General features: G+C 32.0%; 1 protein-coding gene across 1 annotated transcript; it reads right to left on the reverse strand.

Annotated features, from left to right (window-relative positions):
• Nucleotides 1–1376: 1376 nt before the first annotated feature.
• Nucleotides 1377–3432, reverse strand: LOC131043483 (protein WUSCHEL). The gene is made up of 4 exons (XM_057976685.2): nucleotides 3149–3432; nucleotides 2330–2412; nucleotides 2102–2155; nucleotides 1377–1933 (listed from the first exon to the last, which is right to left on the reverse strand). Exons 1-4 carry the CDS (start codon nucleotides 3390–3392, stop codon nucleotides 1658–1660), a joined length of 657 nt encoding a protein of 218 aa, XP_057832668.2. The 5' UTR covers nucleotides 3393–3432; the 3' UTR covers nucleotides 1377–1657.
• Between the last annotated feature and the right edge of the window lie 12236 nt (nucleotides 3433–15668).

The following is a 15668-nucleotide window of genomic DNA, read 5'->3' on the forward strand; positions in this document are numbered from 1 at the left end:
TGACAACAAAGTGACTCATCATTAGAGCAAGGTCCTTGTTTGGAACTTGTAGTAACTCCATCTATTGTGCTCGAAGTTGCTCCTCTTGCATCTTGTCCACCTTCCCAAAACAATGTTTAGCAAGATTGGGAGGCAGATGATTTGCTTGATTAGCTTCATTTGTGCCATAGATTCTCTCTCTACTCTTGCTTTTTCATAATGTGTTTCCCTCATGATGTGTTATGTTAGGTTCTATTTAGATGACCCTTGCCATTCTGTTGGTGCAAGGTAATAAATAGGTCGAATTTGTTGTGACATTCTTCTATTTGTTGTCCCTTGTGTTGTCTACTTGGAGACAATGCAAAGCATTAAGATCTATTTTGGTCTTTTCCATGTTGACTCAAAAGACACATATTCCCTTCTTCCATATATTTAATCCTAATTTCCAATTGTCAAACACAATTAAACATCTTAAAACTATCTTGAATTTTATCTCTTGATAGGACAAACAAATATTTATCCAATATATAATTACCCTTTAATTTAAAATAAATATGTATAAATTAATAACAACTTGAAATAAAAGTTTATTTTTAAAGTAAAGAAATATATAAGTATAATTCAAATCATTGAGAATAGGGGAAAGGATCTAATAATTGATTATGTTTCAATAATAAGATTTGTTGATTTTTTGTCTAATATTTTAAATAGTATAACACTAATTCAAAATTGTCAGTGTTGATCATAAGAACTCATAATTGAATGAAATGTCTTCCTTAGATCTACAAAGCAACAAACCATGTGATGTCATATTGACACATCAATAAAAAATGATCTAATGCACAATTATTATAACTTAATGCACAACTTTTATCTATCATTTTTAAAGGTCTTTTAGGATAACTCAACAAAAAGTATGCTGATGTTACAACATATTTGATGATGCCGACATGAAAAGCCTAGTTATAAGAAGGCTCCTTACCATCAATTAAATTGTTGCAAATAATTGAAATTGATTTGAAATCATCACATAAGATCTTTAAGAAGTACACAATTAAATTGCTCACTATTTTTTTTTTAATAAAACTAAAAAACACATTAACAAATCCAAACTCTACCAAATCCAAACCCTAATAAAAGAACTTCAAACTATTAAGTTGGAACATGCCTTTCTAATCCCAATAAATTGAGCTTTTAAATTACTTTTGACCATGATAAATAAAAGATGTACATAAAAACTTTTAAAACTTTGCAAAAGCTTCACATTAACTTTAATCATTTCTCATTAATTGTGATTATTATCAATTATGTTGCAATTTAACCATAGACTTTACTATTTAATTGTCTTTATTATCTATCCATTGAATTATGCATGTTAGCATTTAAAAGTCCTCCTGTCTCGTGAAACAATTGCACTCATCAAAGATGAATTGCATTTGCCCTCTAATATCCAATTTTTTAGTTCAGAAACAGGTACAAATACATGTAACCAGATTTATCCATTGGGCTCAAATACAACGATAACTTGACATGATCAGATCTTCATATTGTGATACTAGAATGAACATCTTATAGGCCAAAATTTTATCATATCAGTCTTAAGACCCATTTAAAACTAGCAAATATACTACAATAAAGCAGCTCTTTTGTGTGCCATTATATGACTGACAGGCTAACCCTAATTATGTGGATTCAGACAGAGATGAAGCCCAGCCTCCCTTGCTCTTCCTCTCTCTTCAACAGTTGTTGACACAGATTGCCCATCTGATTTTGGACTCCAATTTTCATGGCGTATGGGAAAAAGCTCCAGTGTTTCCACATGCCGAATACTGTCTTGTTCTGAAACATTATTTCCATAATCATTGTTTGTGTTGAGAGAAGAAGCTTCCTTGGAATAATACTCCCAATTACCTTGCTCCTTATAAACTGGAACAAACATTGAACTCGAATTTCCCTAGAATTTACAAACAAAGCAGAGATCTTCATCCATCATCTATAAATCTAGGGTTTTCTAAATAAAGTTGAAATGCATTGAGTTCTATGTAAGAAACATTAGTTATACTACAAGTGGGGATCTGAAATATGTATTTTATGAAAAAATTAGTAGGGATAAAGTGAAAACCTTAGCTTCTGCTATCCGTGTATTGCTATCAAAGAACTTCCCTTCATAGGTAGGCTACACCACACAATTCAAAGAAACATTATGAGTTCCATGTTTCATTTATATAAGAATATGGCCAATAACAGTTGGGTTACGCTGGATTGACCAGTGGCACCCTATATTAATTTGAAAATTTCATCTAAAATTGCTATGAGGCTAAGAGGAGAAAGAAAGAATCGTGATGCCCACCTCAGAATATTGGTATCGTGTGTGGATCATTTGATTAGCAGAGGAAGAAGAGTCTCCCATGTCATACGCTAGATTCTCTTGCGCTGAAAGAAAACCATTTAGAATTTGATTAGAAATTGTTCACAATAAATCTGATAAAACATCTGCATGGATTGAAGGCAGTTTATGCAGATGACAGTTACAGTGGTGTATGTTTCGTATCCATTGAGTATTGATTCCTTTTTTAAAGAAATAAAAAAAATATTTTTTTTCTCACAACCACAACACACTAAAATTGATATAAATGTATAATACCCCTTACACAATCGATATTTTATCTATGCATATAATATCAGATACTAAACCATCTTCCCACAATCTTAAAAACAGAACTAGTGATCACTGTTTAAGTGCACTGCCTTACCTATTATTCCATGCTATATATATATATATATTTCCTCAAATCAATTACTTTACATAGCTAAAAACCAGATAATCAGATATATCTCGAAATATATAATACCCATTAAACAATTGACAGCAATTTTATATTTTATCTATGTATATAATCAAATACTAAACCATCTTCCCACAATCTTAAAATATATCTTTATCCTTCAAATCAATTACTTCCATAGCTAAAACTCCATAGCTAAAACTCCTGGCGTACAAAATTTACCCACCAATGACATAAATTTACAAGCTCTCTAACCTAAAAAACCTCAATCTGATGAACCAATGACTACTTTTTTCAAAGTAAAAACCCATCAGGATAACAACCATTATCAATTCAAAAAAGATGGCTTGGAGCTCTGCTAGAATGCAAGAAAAAATCCTTACCAGCAGCCAAGCGTTTCTTCTGCCTCTCTCGAGCTTTATGGTTTTGGAACCAATAGAAGACATTCTTCCCTTCTATCTTTCCATAGCGACTCAGCTTCCAAACTATTCTCTGTATCTGATCTGCAGTGGGGGAACGGATTCCAATGGTGGAGTAAAGTTCTCTCAGAATCCTCAGCTGCTCCGCCGTTGGATTCCAGCGTGTGGTGCCATTCTGCTGCCTGTATGCCTGCTCACAATTCTCCATCCTAATAAAACAACTTACTTTAACCCACTCATCTCTAGCCCATCCTCTCTTTATACACAAGAGTTGTCATGATACCTAACTGGGTAGTTGAGTAATGAAATTGGTTTTGTATGGGAAGTAAGAGATCAAGAAAATCCATGCGAGAGCGACTCTCTGTATTTCCACAAGAGTGCAAAAGACAAAAGGCAAGGAGAAAGTTCAGTTGCAGAGACCCCATTCGGCATTTCTTGGAAATCAAGGCAGGCATGGGATTGAGGTTGGATTTCAGTTGAAGGCGAAAGATGAATGAATGACTGACTCACTTGAGATTTACAACAAATGAGGTAGAATTGTTTTGTTTCTGAGATCATCACAATATCCAACAACAATTACATGACGATGGGTTTTTGTATTTGGATTTCTCGAAGACAGAGAAGCTTTCGTCATCATTATTGCCCTCCATGTAAGGTCGTCCTCAAGCAAGATCCAAATCACCCCTTCAAATCTAGCTCTGCTATGTTTACAGCTGCCGACCAAATCCAAATATAATTAGGTAAGGCTGAAAGTTAGACTTGTTTCGGGATGATTGTGACTCAATGTTATGGCAAGTCAAACATAGGTTAGACTTTACAGTTCATTTACTCACCGTATGCCAGAAGAACCAAATTCAGATTTTTGGCTCACGCAACACTGTTTTTCGTATTAATGATTCTGAATATGACGTCTTCACTTTCCATGGCTTCTCATCTTACCACAGAAGATATCGATTTCAGGTTTTATTTAATTTTCCAACTTTGGGCATCATTTCACTTTGATTTCGTTTGGAAGTCTTCTCAGGTTTGTTTAATTTTCCAACTTTGGGCATCATTTCACTTTGATTTCGTTTGGAAGTCTTCTCTACGTTTGTCTTAGCTTAGGCCTAGCAAACCGCTATACCATGGTGAAATTATGCTTAGGGTTCTATTAAAGCCTTCCTTCTAGAAGAAAAAGATAGATTATCCATACAACATAATTTTAAAGGTCAAAATACAAACATATTTCTAATACAATTATAAAGTATTATTATTTTATATTGATGATATAAATATGATATTAAAATATGTTAAGTATTATTAAATTATTATATATTGATGATATAAATATGATATTAAAATGTGTTAAGTTCTTGTCAATAGTATGGTTAGTTAAGAGTAGAAAACAAAAAAAACATTTAGTATGACTAAGTAAAATATTTATAGAGAGCAAAATGTGTGTAATCTACGACTAAAAGAGATTTAAAAATATGTGTTGCATGGTTAATGGAAGTAATAGGCTCTCTTATTGAACCCATTGTGCAGTTGGATTTGATTGTAAACCATGTTTGTAAGTTAATGTTGATATGACTAAGTAAAATATTTATGGAAAGCAAAATGTGTGTAATCTATGACTAAAAAAGATTTAGAAACATGTTTGGAATGGTTAATGGAAACAATAGGCTCTCTTATTGAACCCATTGTGCAGTTAGATTTGATTGTAAACCATGTTTGTAAGTTTGAAAAAAGTGTGTATATTGTATGGTACCAATTTGCGGGTAAATACTGCACCAAGATGGTGAACAAAAAAGTGGCCACATGCAGAAAAAAATGAATTTTTCATAACCTATGCATGTTCTATGAAATTAAAAAATGTGCTAGGCTTGGTAGCCAATAATAATAAAAAAACAAAAAGTTCCCCAAAACACGTACGGGTTATGCAAACCTAATGGGAACGTTCACAATTTCTCATAACACGTACGGGTTATGCAAAACTAGAAGTTTTGGACTTAGTTCTGCATAAACCGTACGGGTTATGTAGAACTAAGAACCAAAGAGGAAGTGGAGAGAGAGAGAGAGAGAGAGAGAGAGAGAGAGAGAGAGAGAGAGAGAGAGAGAGAGAGAGAGAGAGAGAGAGAGAGAGAAGGGGTAAGAGAGAGTAGGGGGAGAGGGGGTAAGAGAGAGAATAGGAGATAGGAAGAGAGGGAGAGAATAGGATATGGAGAGGGGGAGGGAGAGAGAGAGAGGGGGAGAGAGAGGAGATTGGGAGAGAGGGAGAGGGAGAGGGAGAGAGAGAGGGTGGAGATGGGGATAATAGGATAAAGAGAGAGAGAGAGAGAGAGAGAGAGAGAGAGAGAGAGAGAGAGAGGAGGAGGAGGAGGAGGAGGAGGAGGATAGGGTGAGATACATGAGGTAGAGAGAGAACGAGAAGGAGAAGAGGGTGAGAGACTCGACATAGAGAGAATTGTGAGGGGGAGAGAGATGAGATATAACTCAGGGAGGATAATTAGGGCTTAGAATAGACAAAGACAGTGATGAGGGAAGGAAGTTGAGAGAGAGGAAAATAAGAGACATGCATGCATACAAACATATATACATATATCTATATAAATATATGTATATATAACTATATATATGCATATAAACATACATAAACACATATTATATGTATATCTATACATATGTGTAGTAAATGCTAAGTTTACAAGCATACATTTTGATGTCTTCATAACCCGTACGAGTTTTGTGAAACTCAACATGATGGTTTTAGTTCTACATAACCCGTACAGGTTTTGTAGAACTATAAATGGTACTTTTTGTTTTTCAAAACCCAAGCGGGTTATCTTGCACATCAGAACCCGTGCAGGTTTTGGCTTGGTAAGAGCATTGGAAAATGACCCTAAGGCTTACAAGCTCATTTTCCCTCCATTTTTGTCCCTTTACACATTTTTTCATCTTCCAACATGATTTCTCGACTTCGTCGTCATCAAGTTTACAAATAATCAAATGGGTATCTCTAAAATTACCACCATAATCTCACATGTCTTCTCAATTTTCTGACCATATAATTTTTTCTATTTTTGGAAAACATTAGCATAGTAAACTTTAATTTTTTTTACGGGTGCCTTGACAGTCCTCACATACATATGTCTAACATTTTTTTTTTGATATACTTGACCAAATTCAAAATAAATTACATATTATTGTTCTACACTAGATTTTATACACTTTAAAAAAAGTAAGTTTGCAATTTCGATTATTTTGATGCAAGTTATACCCAACGCAGGAATAGGTACCAAATTTTCAGGATGCAGTCACTTCAAAAAATCATAAAAAAATAACTTAATGGAAAATTATGAAAAAATACAGAACTTCTAGATCTCACTCTTACCTATCATCCTAGACAAAAGGTTTTGCAAAATACTAAATCTAACTATATATTTTGTGCAACACACAAAAATAGCTATGTTATGTTTTTTTTGAAAAAATCAGGAACAATTTTTTGTGCGCAAGAGGTTTGACCCTCTTAATCTTATCCAATTTAAAAATAACTTTAGTAGTTTAGAAACTATATTCATAGTACTACAATTCTAGTTCTTATTCTTTTCTCAAATCCTAGTTTTGAGTGCACATGACCTTCAAATATCTCTATGAAGTTCAGGTTTACCTATTTTCAGAAAAAAAAAGTGGCCACTTATACCCCCTTTTTGTTCACCATCTTGGTGCATTTACCCTTGCATGCGATCTATGTTTTCAAATCTTGAGAATGTGGGTAAATTTTAATACCAATTATTAGTTACATTTAATTGTGGGACATGATTACAAGTCTTAGTAATGTATGACAGGTTGTAGTGTATCAATTATGGAGTACAATTTATCATATGATCAATACTTACAAACTTAAGACATGGACCATAATACATAATACCAAATTATTTTTACTTTGTGTTTAAACACTTTTGAGTGTGACAGTTGTATGGTAATGACGATGAATTATATTTGACCACGTTCGATGTCAAAAAACCTTTAATATTTGATTGTGATCCACAATTACAAACTTTAAGTATATCAAGTGAAATATCATCTACCAATTATGGGCTACATTTGATTTTTTATCAATATTTACAAATCTAAAGAACTTGATGTAAATTGAACGTTATTGCTTGTTTATTGTATTCAACATTGGTCCATGTTTACAAATATTAAGAATATTGGGCTGGTTTTAGTCTATCAAAAACATGGGTTTGATTTTTTCCAAGCATTATCCACGCTTTAATGTAGAGTAAGAAAAGTAATGTAAGAGAAATAATAAATATATAAGATATTTAATACTTATATCGATTTATTATTTAATCATAAATCTATTTTATTATAAAATATATATCACTATTAATGATGTTTTTATATACTATTAAAATTTAAATATATTTAAAATATAAAATAATATTATAGAATAATATATATTGAATTATATATTTTGTATAATTAAAGCTTTATAAAAATTATCTTTATTATTTATTTTATATTTTATATAATTAATTCTATAAATATATATAGTATAAAATACGTTTAGTTGTATAGGTTTGTATTTCACATTTTAATATAAATTGTTAAATCAGGGTTGAAGAATTATTAAAAATCATACTTACAATAGAATAAAAAAAAAAATTTATACTATACATTCAATTTCAAAAATTTCATCTAATCATTAAATACATTATATTACATCTTTAATATTTAGAACAATAATAAAAATCACTTAACATTTATTGTTACGTGGAAATCTACTAATGTTTAAAGGGTGAGTTTATTTCTTGTAAAAAATTCGACACATTCTGTATTCAAAAAATGATATTATATTCTTGATAATAATTAATATTAAATTAAATTAATTTTTTGATTGATAAAATAGTTTATTATTAGTAATATATCAAGTTTTAAGCCTAACCCAAACTAAGTGGGGCTACATATAGGGAGCTACCTCCCCAAGATCACAATGCACCTATGTGCTAATACCCATTAATAGGTCTTAAAAAGTACTTTTTCAAATTTTCTTCTCCTTTAGTGTGAGATTGTAGAAGCATATTGGAAGATCCCTCCCTCTTTAAAGTGTTGTCTCTCCTCCCCTTCACTACTTTCCAACCTTCCTTTTCCTATGCTACACCTTGCTGCCCCATAATGCTATCTCCAAAGGAAAGCCTCACCCCTTTACCTGAAATTTGTGGGCTAGCAAACTTACCATCCTCCTTCCCACCTTTGCTGCCTCTAGCAATAACAATTCTTTGATTCAAAGTTGTTGTACCACCTGAGGCCTTAACGATTGATTTTTCCTTATTTTCCTTTTCTTGATTTACACCTTTCATTGTTGTTTTGTCCATAGAGGCCTTTAAATTATTTGAAGGATCCATGATCAATTTATCCTCTTTAGCACCATTTTGATTTAATGGACACTTACTCTATTTATGCTTTGGAGAAACCATTTCATTGGAGACCTTTTGGGGTCCATCTTACCCTTCAACCTCCTTCTCCACAGAATAATGCTAGAGGGAAGCCTCCCTCCACCATGTTTCCTATTTCTTCATTCTTTACACATTTGGCTACAACATGCTCTTAAGAAAGTATCTTCGATATCTAAAGGGAAATCCTTCATAATCTACTAGTTGCAACTAGATTTCCTTTATAGTTTATAGAGATATTTCCTCAGGAAGAGCATTTTTCAGATCCATCTCTACTAAAATATGGGTGTAGGTGGTATGAAGAAAACCCGAAGAGTCCTCATCAACACCCATAAATCTGCCTAATGATTTACCTACAACTTTAAAGAAATTTTCAAACCAAAATTGTAATGGAAGATTTGAGAGTCTTACTAGATTGGATTCTTGTCAAAAGACTCAATTACATAATTGAAAGCTTCAGACCATGGTTTTAGGAATAACACGCACTTACTTCCTAACTCCATTGACATTCATTAAATATTTTATTCTTGTCCTATTCATTTTCAAAGACTAGCACAAAAAAAACCCTTGAGCTCTTAGATAAATTTGAACATCACCATCTAAAATGGGACTGCTAAACTCTAATATCTATTTATGTACAACTGACATATTAGGATTGGCTAAGAGCCTTTATATCTTCAAATCAAAACTGGATATGCATAATACTTCTCATTCTCCAATATTTCATTTGAAATCTTTTCTCCTTGATTCACTGTTAGCCAATTTGTTGCAGGCAAAACCCAACAATGGCCCAAAACAACATCATCGAGTTTACTTTTTCCTTGCCTACTATCCCTTGTATTCTACCTTGGAAATTTTTTCTTCTTCTCTAGTTGATTCTGCACAAAATACCCTTTCTTCTTAATCGTAGAAGATTTATTACGCAACCCATCAATGAGAGTGGAGTTTGGGCAAAAGCCTTGATCTATTTGACTAAATCTCCCATCCCGTAACATTAGCCTTCCCCATTATAGAAAATTTAGAAGAGAAACTAGAACCATCATGCATTGGCATATACCATTCAGAGGGTCATTGCGATCCATGATCAGTTTTTCCTCAATTCAAACTTTTCAACAATAAAATAAAATTAATTACTATATTATACAATTAATAAAATTCAAAAATTAATTTATATGATGTATAATATACATTAAATAAAAAATTAATTAATATATTATACAATTAATAAAATTACCATAATATAAATAATATTATTATAAAATTTAAGAATTTATTTTTACATTTTTATTATTTCACAATAAATATCTTCAAAATAAAAGAAATATATTATATTACTCCAAAAAAAGATAATAATTAACTATTTTTTTATTAATAATAAAAATCTATTTAATATACTGTCAATCTTTAATCAACTATACAAAAATAAGAAAAAAAAAACTAATAATAATAAAATAATTAAAATAAATTTTAAAAAATTAGGATATTAACCTAATAATAAAAAAAAAGTGCACCCTATATATGTGCCTCAGAACTTGGGTCCACTGTCATATAAACACTTAATTATTTTTTGGTCTTTTAATTTTAAGAAAATATTGAAGCATTTATTTCAAATGTAATTGTGGGTCATAGATTATTCTCTTTATTAAATAACAACACTCCAACTCAAAATAATTTTAGCTACTATCTTAATTGAAGGTCTACTTTATGTATCACATTGGCCATGTGACTAAGCTATCATCAATATCGAGGAGTTAAAAAATGAGGTGAAAAAAGGTGAAGTTAAAATCTATGACATTTGACATTTCATTTAAGGCATAAGATGTGTATTTTTTTTTTCAGAGAAAATTGAATTTTGCACTTACTGTTTTCAATATAAATCAATAGTAAGAAAGATAATTGACATTTTTAGAATCATTTAGAATAAATATTAAATATAGACTATATACATTTTTTGTTCAATTTTTTTATTCTATGCAATGATTGGTTAAATTAATGAAAGAATAGAATTGAATGAATGCAATAGTATCTTGCCTTGGCAATAACTAGAAATATAAAAGATATATATTATGAAAATAAAAAATATTTAATATATGTTATCTTTTCACAATAATCACTTGTATCACTTTAACACTAAATCTTGTCATTCACGACTTTTTGTTGTTCCATCTCTATCCTCCACAAATTCCTCTACACATGCCATTGAACTAGAAGCATTGTCTTTATGAATATTGGTTGAGTATCTACTAGAAATCAAAGGAAAGCATACGACAATATATAGTTCCTTGTGGAAATGGGTTCAATTAGTGCAACGTTGTAGAAAAAATATGATCATGTAGTCACTCCCAACCTTTGCGCAACCACGCTGATGATATATTTTCAACCTAATATCTCCAATACCATAACATAATATGCTAAAGTAAATAATCAAGATAAAAAATCTACAACACACAATAACCTTCCACACACAAGAAAGAAGAAACAACAAAAGATGTTATACAAATCAAGAATATGATATGTATACAATGTTTACATGATTCTTAAGATGCAAGAGAAATATTGCTTATAAAGGCTGGGTGAGACATAAGAAGGTATAAGATTAGGACATGTGTCATAATCATATGCAATGAGACAAAAAGATAAGTATCCTAGGTTTACTTTAGAAGCCGCCTAAGTAACTTAATTACTAGGTTTTAATAAGCCTTATAAGGGAATTGGTTAGGGAATAACCCTTTTCACACAAAAATGCTTTCTTAAGTGTAACTTAGGGGGAAGTAGACAAATGCAAGAATATAAAAAAATGTCATGACAACAATGCCCAATGACTAGGTATCGATGTATAAATAATCTCTCATAAATAGGGAAAAGAAGAAAAACCTTGTGGAAAAAAAATCTTGTCTAAAAGAGATAAAATCATACAAAAAAATGAAAAGTGAAGGAAGGAGGACTCAAGAAGACCTTGCAAGGATAACTTCCTTCACCCCCAAGTATGGATCAAAACTGAAGATAACATGAGGCGATGCCAAAGGTTTAGTGATAATGTCTACATCTTTCTCCTCAATAAGGATGTACTCCAAGTTGAGAACATAATCCTAGATGATTTTATTGATGAAGTGCATGCAGATCTCAATATTCTTAGTATAGTAATGCTCCATTGGGTTACATGAGATATGAATGACACTTTCATTATTACACCAAAGAGTAGTGAGATGATTAGGACAAAATATAAAGTTAGTCATTATTTGATGAAGTCAAGAAATTTCCCAAATAGCCAAGATTGCACGTCAATACTCAACCTTTGTTGAAGATAATGAAATAGCTATCAAATTATTACATGATTATACAATTAAGCTAGAACCAAGGCAAAAGAAAAAAGAAAAAATTAGACTTCCAATCATCAACATCATTGGCAATCTAAGCCAGTGTAGCCCATAGTTTGAGATGATCTTGATATATAATGAATGCCAAAGTGTCATATGCCTTGAATATATGTCTCAATATATATTTGTTTTCCTTCCAATGACTCTCACGATATTCTTAAGAGAAATGAAAGACCCTTCTAACTATAAAGTAAATATTAGTATGTCTACATGTTAAGTATAAAAGAATACCAACCAGATGCCAATACAATGTAGCATCGACCAAGTCTAAAGAAAACTTCTGGTAGAAAATGAAGATCCCCTAAGAAGTCCCATGAACTTGAAGTCCAAGATGGATCATATAAAAATGCTTCATCAATTCTTGTCAAACAATATAAATCATTAAAGTAAAACTCCATATGAGAATAAAATCATCCACATATACCACGAGACCTAGAAGATCCTCCCAATTTCTTTAAGTATAAATTATAGGTTTGAAATGACAATTTGTAAAACTAGAAGCAATTAAGAAAATATCTATCTTCTAATACCAAGCCATAGGGTCCTATTTGAGACCATATGATAAACATGAAAAAGTTTGTACAAAACTAGTAAAGGTACCTACACAAAAGTAGGAGGTTACTCAATGATGATCTCTTCATGAAGATCCCCATACAAGAAATCCCTCTTCACATCCATCTGGTACACTAACCATCCTTGAGATGTAGCTAACAAGAGTACAAGATAAATGAAATCAACCTTGGTGATAGGGGAAAATGTATCAAATTTATTAACTCCCTCAACTTGAGAAAACCTCTTAACAACAAGATGGGTGTTATACTTGTTAATAGAATAATTCACTACATATTTAGTAAAATGCACCCACTTGCATCAAACCAAATTTCTTGCCTTAAGAGGAGAAACAAGATGCTAATTATGATTTCTTAAAAAGGAGGAACACTCCTTAGCAATAACACTATCCCACTCAAGAATACTAGAAGCATCTTAAAATATCTCTAGGATTAGTTGAAATGGCATGAATCAAAAGAGTAAATCTAGAATTTTATGAATGAGTATGATAAGTATCCATGAGATCAATAGAAAGAGGTCTATCCTCCTTGATTATTGAGAGCAATATGAGCCCAATGTGGGTCAAGATAGATAATCTATATCACTATCAAGAAGCAACATATCCTTAGGTGATTAAGAAGTTCAAGTACGTAGTAAAAAAGAAGTAAGGGATGAAGCATACATATATATGAATGATTAATTAAAATAAATACCATGAAAAAATTAGACCTCTTATGTGTTAGGATTGAATAACCAATATGCCTTAACATCCTTATGATAAAAATAAATAAATAGAAGGTTGAGTATTCTTCTCCATTTATTTACATTGACCATTTGGAATGAATGCCTAATATTCACCATTAAATACTCTAAACAAGGAAACATTAGGATTGAGATGTGACCAAGCTTCTATCATGTTTTTCACTACCTTATGAGACATACAATTTTAAATATATTTAGCACAATTGATAGCTTTAACCCAAAAGGTTGCATCCATGGACCTAGACTAAATTATATAATTGACCATCTCCCTTAAAATCTTGGCCACACCATTCTATTGAGTGTAAGGAAATGTGTATTGATGAATAATACCATGCTCTCTACAAAAGCCTTGAAATGATTGATTCAAATTTACTCCAGGATCCATTATTGGTGTGTATTCATTAAAGAGAAATACCTAATTACTCCACAAATGCTTTGAAGGTCCTAAAAGTGTTGAAAATATTGTTGGCATATGGACACTCCAATGAGACATTGTGTGTGATTGAAGGTTTTGTCATTGATGGAAACCTTGCAATCCTATGGCACCGGCAAGACATTATACCAACAAAGCATTACATAGGCAACCTTGCAATCCTATGGCATTGGCAAGACATTATACCAACAAAGCATTACATAGGCAACCTTGCAATCCTATGGCACCAGCAAGACATTCTACGAGCAAAGCATTATTCAAGACCGGCATCAACAAGAACAATCTACACCGGCATCAACACAGAAGAAAAGATGTACACCGGCACAAAAGAAAAGATGTATACCGGCATAGAGGCCGACAGGATTTTTGATATGTAATATTTTGTTTATTATTGTAAGCCGACTTGGCAAATTGTAAAATGACTCTTGTATATAAAAGAGATCATTGTAGACATTTGTGAGATATGTATAGGAAGCAAAAAAAAGAAAATTGTAATGCAGACCTAATGTGCGAATTATAGGTCAAGGGTATATGTAAAGAACAAAGCAAGAACTGGTATTGAATCTGGCATTGAAGATGCTATTGTAAAGTAGTACAGAATATTGGATTTGTATAATCCTCATTGTAAGTCAGTGTGACTTCTTATTGAGCAGTGTGCTCTAGGCAGTTGGCCTTCTTGCATGTGCAGGACCCTATTGTAAGTAATATTCTCTTATTGGCCAGTAAGTGAATATTGTGGGTCGCAAATCCCACCGAGGTTTTTCTCGCACCGGGTTTCCTCGTTAAACATCTTGTGTTATGGTGTTCTTTTCATGTGGATGTTTTTGATTCTGTCAATTACATTAATTCTTGCATACCGGTATACTGTTACTTTATGTTCTGCATGTTCTATCTTAAGAAAATCTCATTACCGGTCAGATACTGATTCACCCCCCCCTCTCAGTATCTATGGGAACCCTAAAAAATATCACCTTTGTACTTCACAAAGTATATAAGCTTAATATCACATTTTGATAGATAGTTAACATAGAGATTGATAGAAATATGCAAATAGGGTTCATATATCCAATAGGTGATATAAAATTGGTTTCACCTCTTATATATATACAAAAAGAAAGTTGAGATTTTTGGAGATTATAGGTCATTTTTGCTGCTAGGATATGTTATTGTCATTGATGTCATCATATTCATGTGATTTGCTCTGGTGTTTGCAGATTGGGAAGATCTTATGATCCGGTTTTGCAGTTTTGTTTTGTTGATCACTATTTTGTAGAGTTCAGTATTTCCTTCGATATATTCTGGTGTGATAGATCTTGAGCTGAGATTTTGGGATATTGTTTAGGATGGTCTTGTGTATCTTCATTTTATATGGTTCATGATTTGGTTCTATGCAAGTTATCTTTCTTCGTGACATTTGCTGTTGTTTGAGTATTCCTAAGTTTCAAATGTTGATCAATGAAGATTTGATAAGTGGTGTTGGTGCAGCTATTTCTGATGATTCTAATGTGCTTGCTGGTGTTTCCTATTTGTTCCCTATTTGGTTTGATGATCCGTATTTATCATTGTGCAATTTTTTGATGGTTTCTATGATTCGTTTATGACTTGCATGTTATGCAGTTTTCCTAGTGGTGTAGCATGTTGCAGTTGATCTTGGCATGATTTTCGGTGGAGCTAAGCATTTGGGAATTTGATTTAGGTCCATGTTATGTCATGTAAATAATTATATTGGTCTAGTGGTCGATCTTTGTATCATGTGATGTAATTTTTTAATTGAGAGTTGAGGGTCTAGCCGACCTTGTTATCAAGGTTGATGAATTGTATAAATAGGTGATGTTGTCATGCAATTATTGTGTTAATATTGTGTCAACATTATCAGAGAGTAGTGTATGTGTGAACAAGTGCTTTATCCTTTGGTGGTGTAATTGATG

Source organism: Cryptomeria japonica, chromosome 11, assembly GCF_030272615.1.
Source record: "Cryptomeria japonica chromosome 11, Sugi_1.0, whole genome shotgun sequence".
Taxonomy (NCBI): domain Eukaryota; kingdom Viridiplantae; phylum Streptophyta; class Pinopsida; order Cupressales; family Cupressaceae; genus Cryptomeria; species Cryptomeria japonica.

Excerpts from the sequence above, each read along its gene's own strand:
- LOC131043483 (XM_057976685.2), bottom strand. The coding sequence starts at position 3,392 with ATGGAGAATTGTGAGCAGGCATACAGGCAGCAGAATGGCACCACACGC. Across the intron at positions 2,413-3,148 it reads GAAGAAACGCTTGGCTGCTG|CGCAAGAGAATCTAGCGTAT; the intron begins GTAAGGATTTTT and ends GTTTTCTTTCAG. Across the intron at positions 1,934-2,101 it reads CACGGATAGCAGAAGCTAAG|GGAAATTCGAGTTCAATGTT; the intron begins GTTTTCACTTTA and ends TGTAAATTCTAG.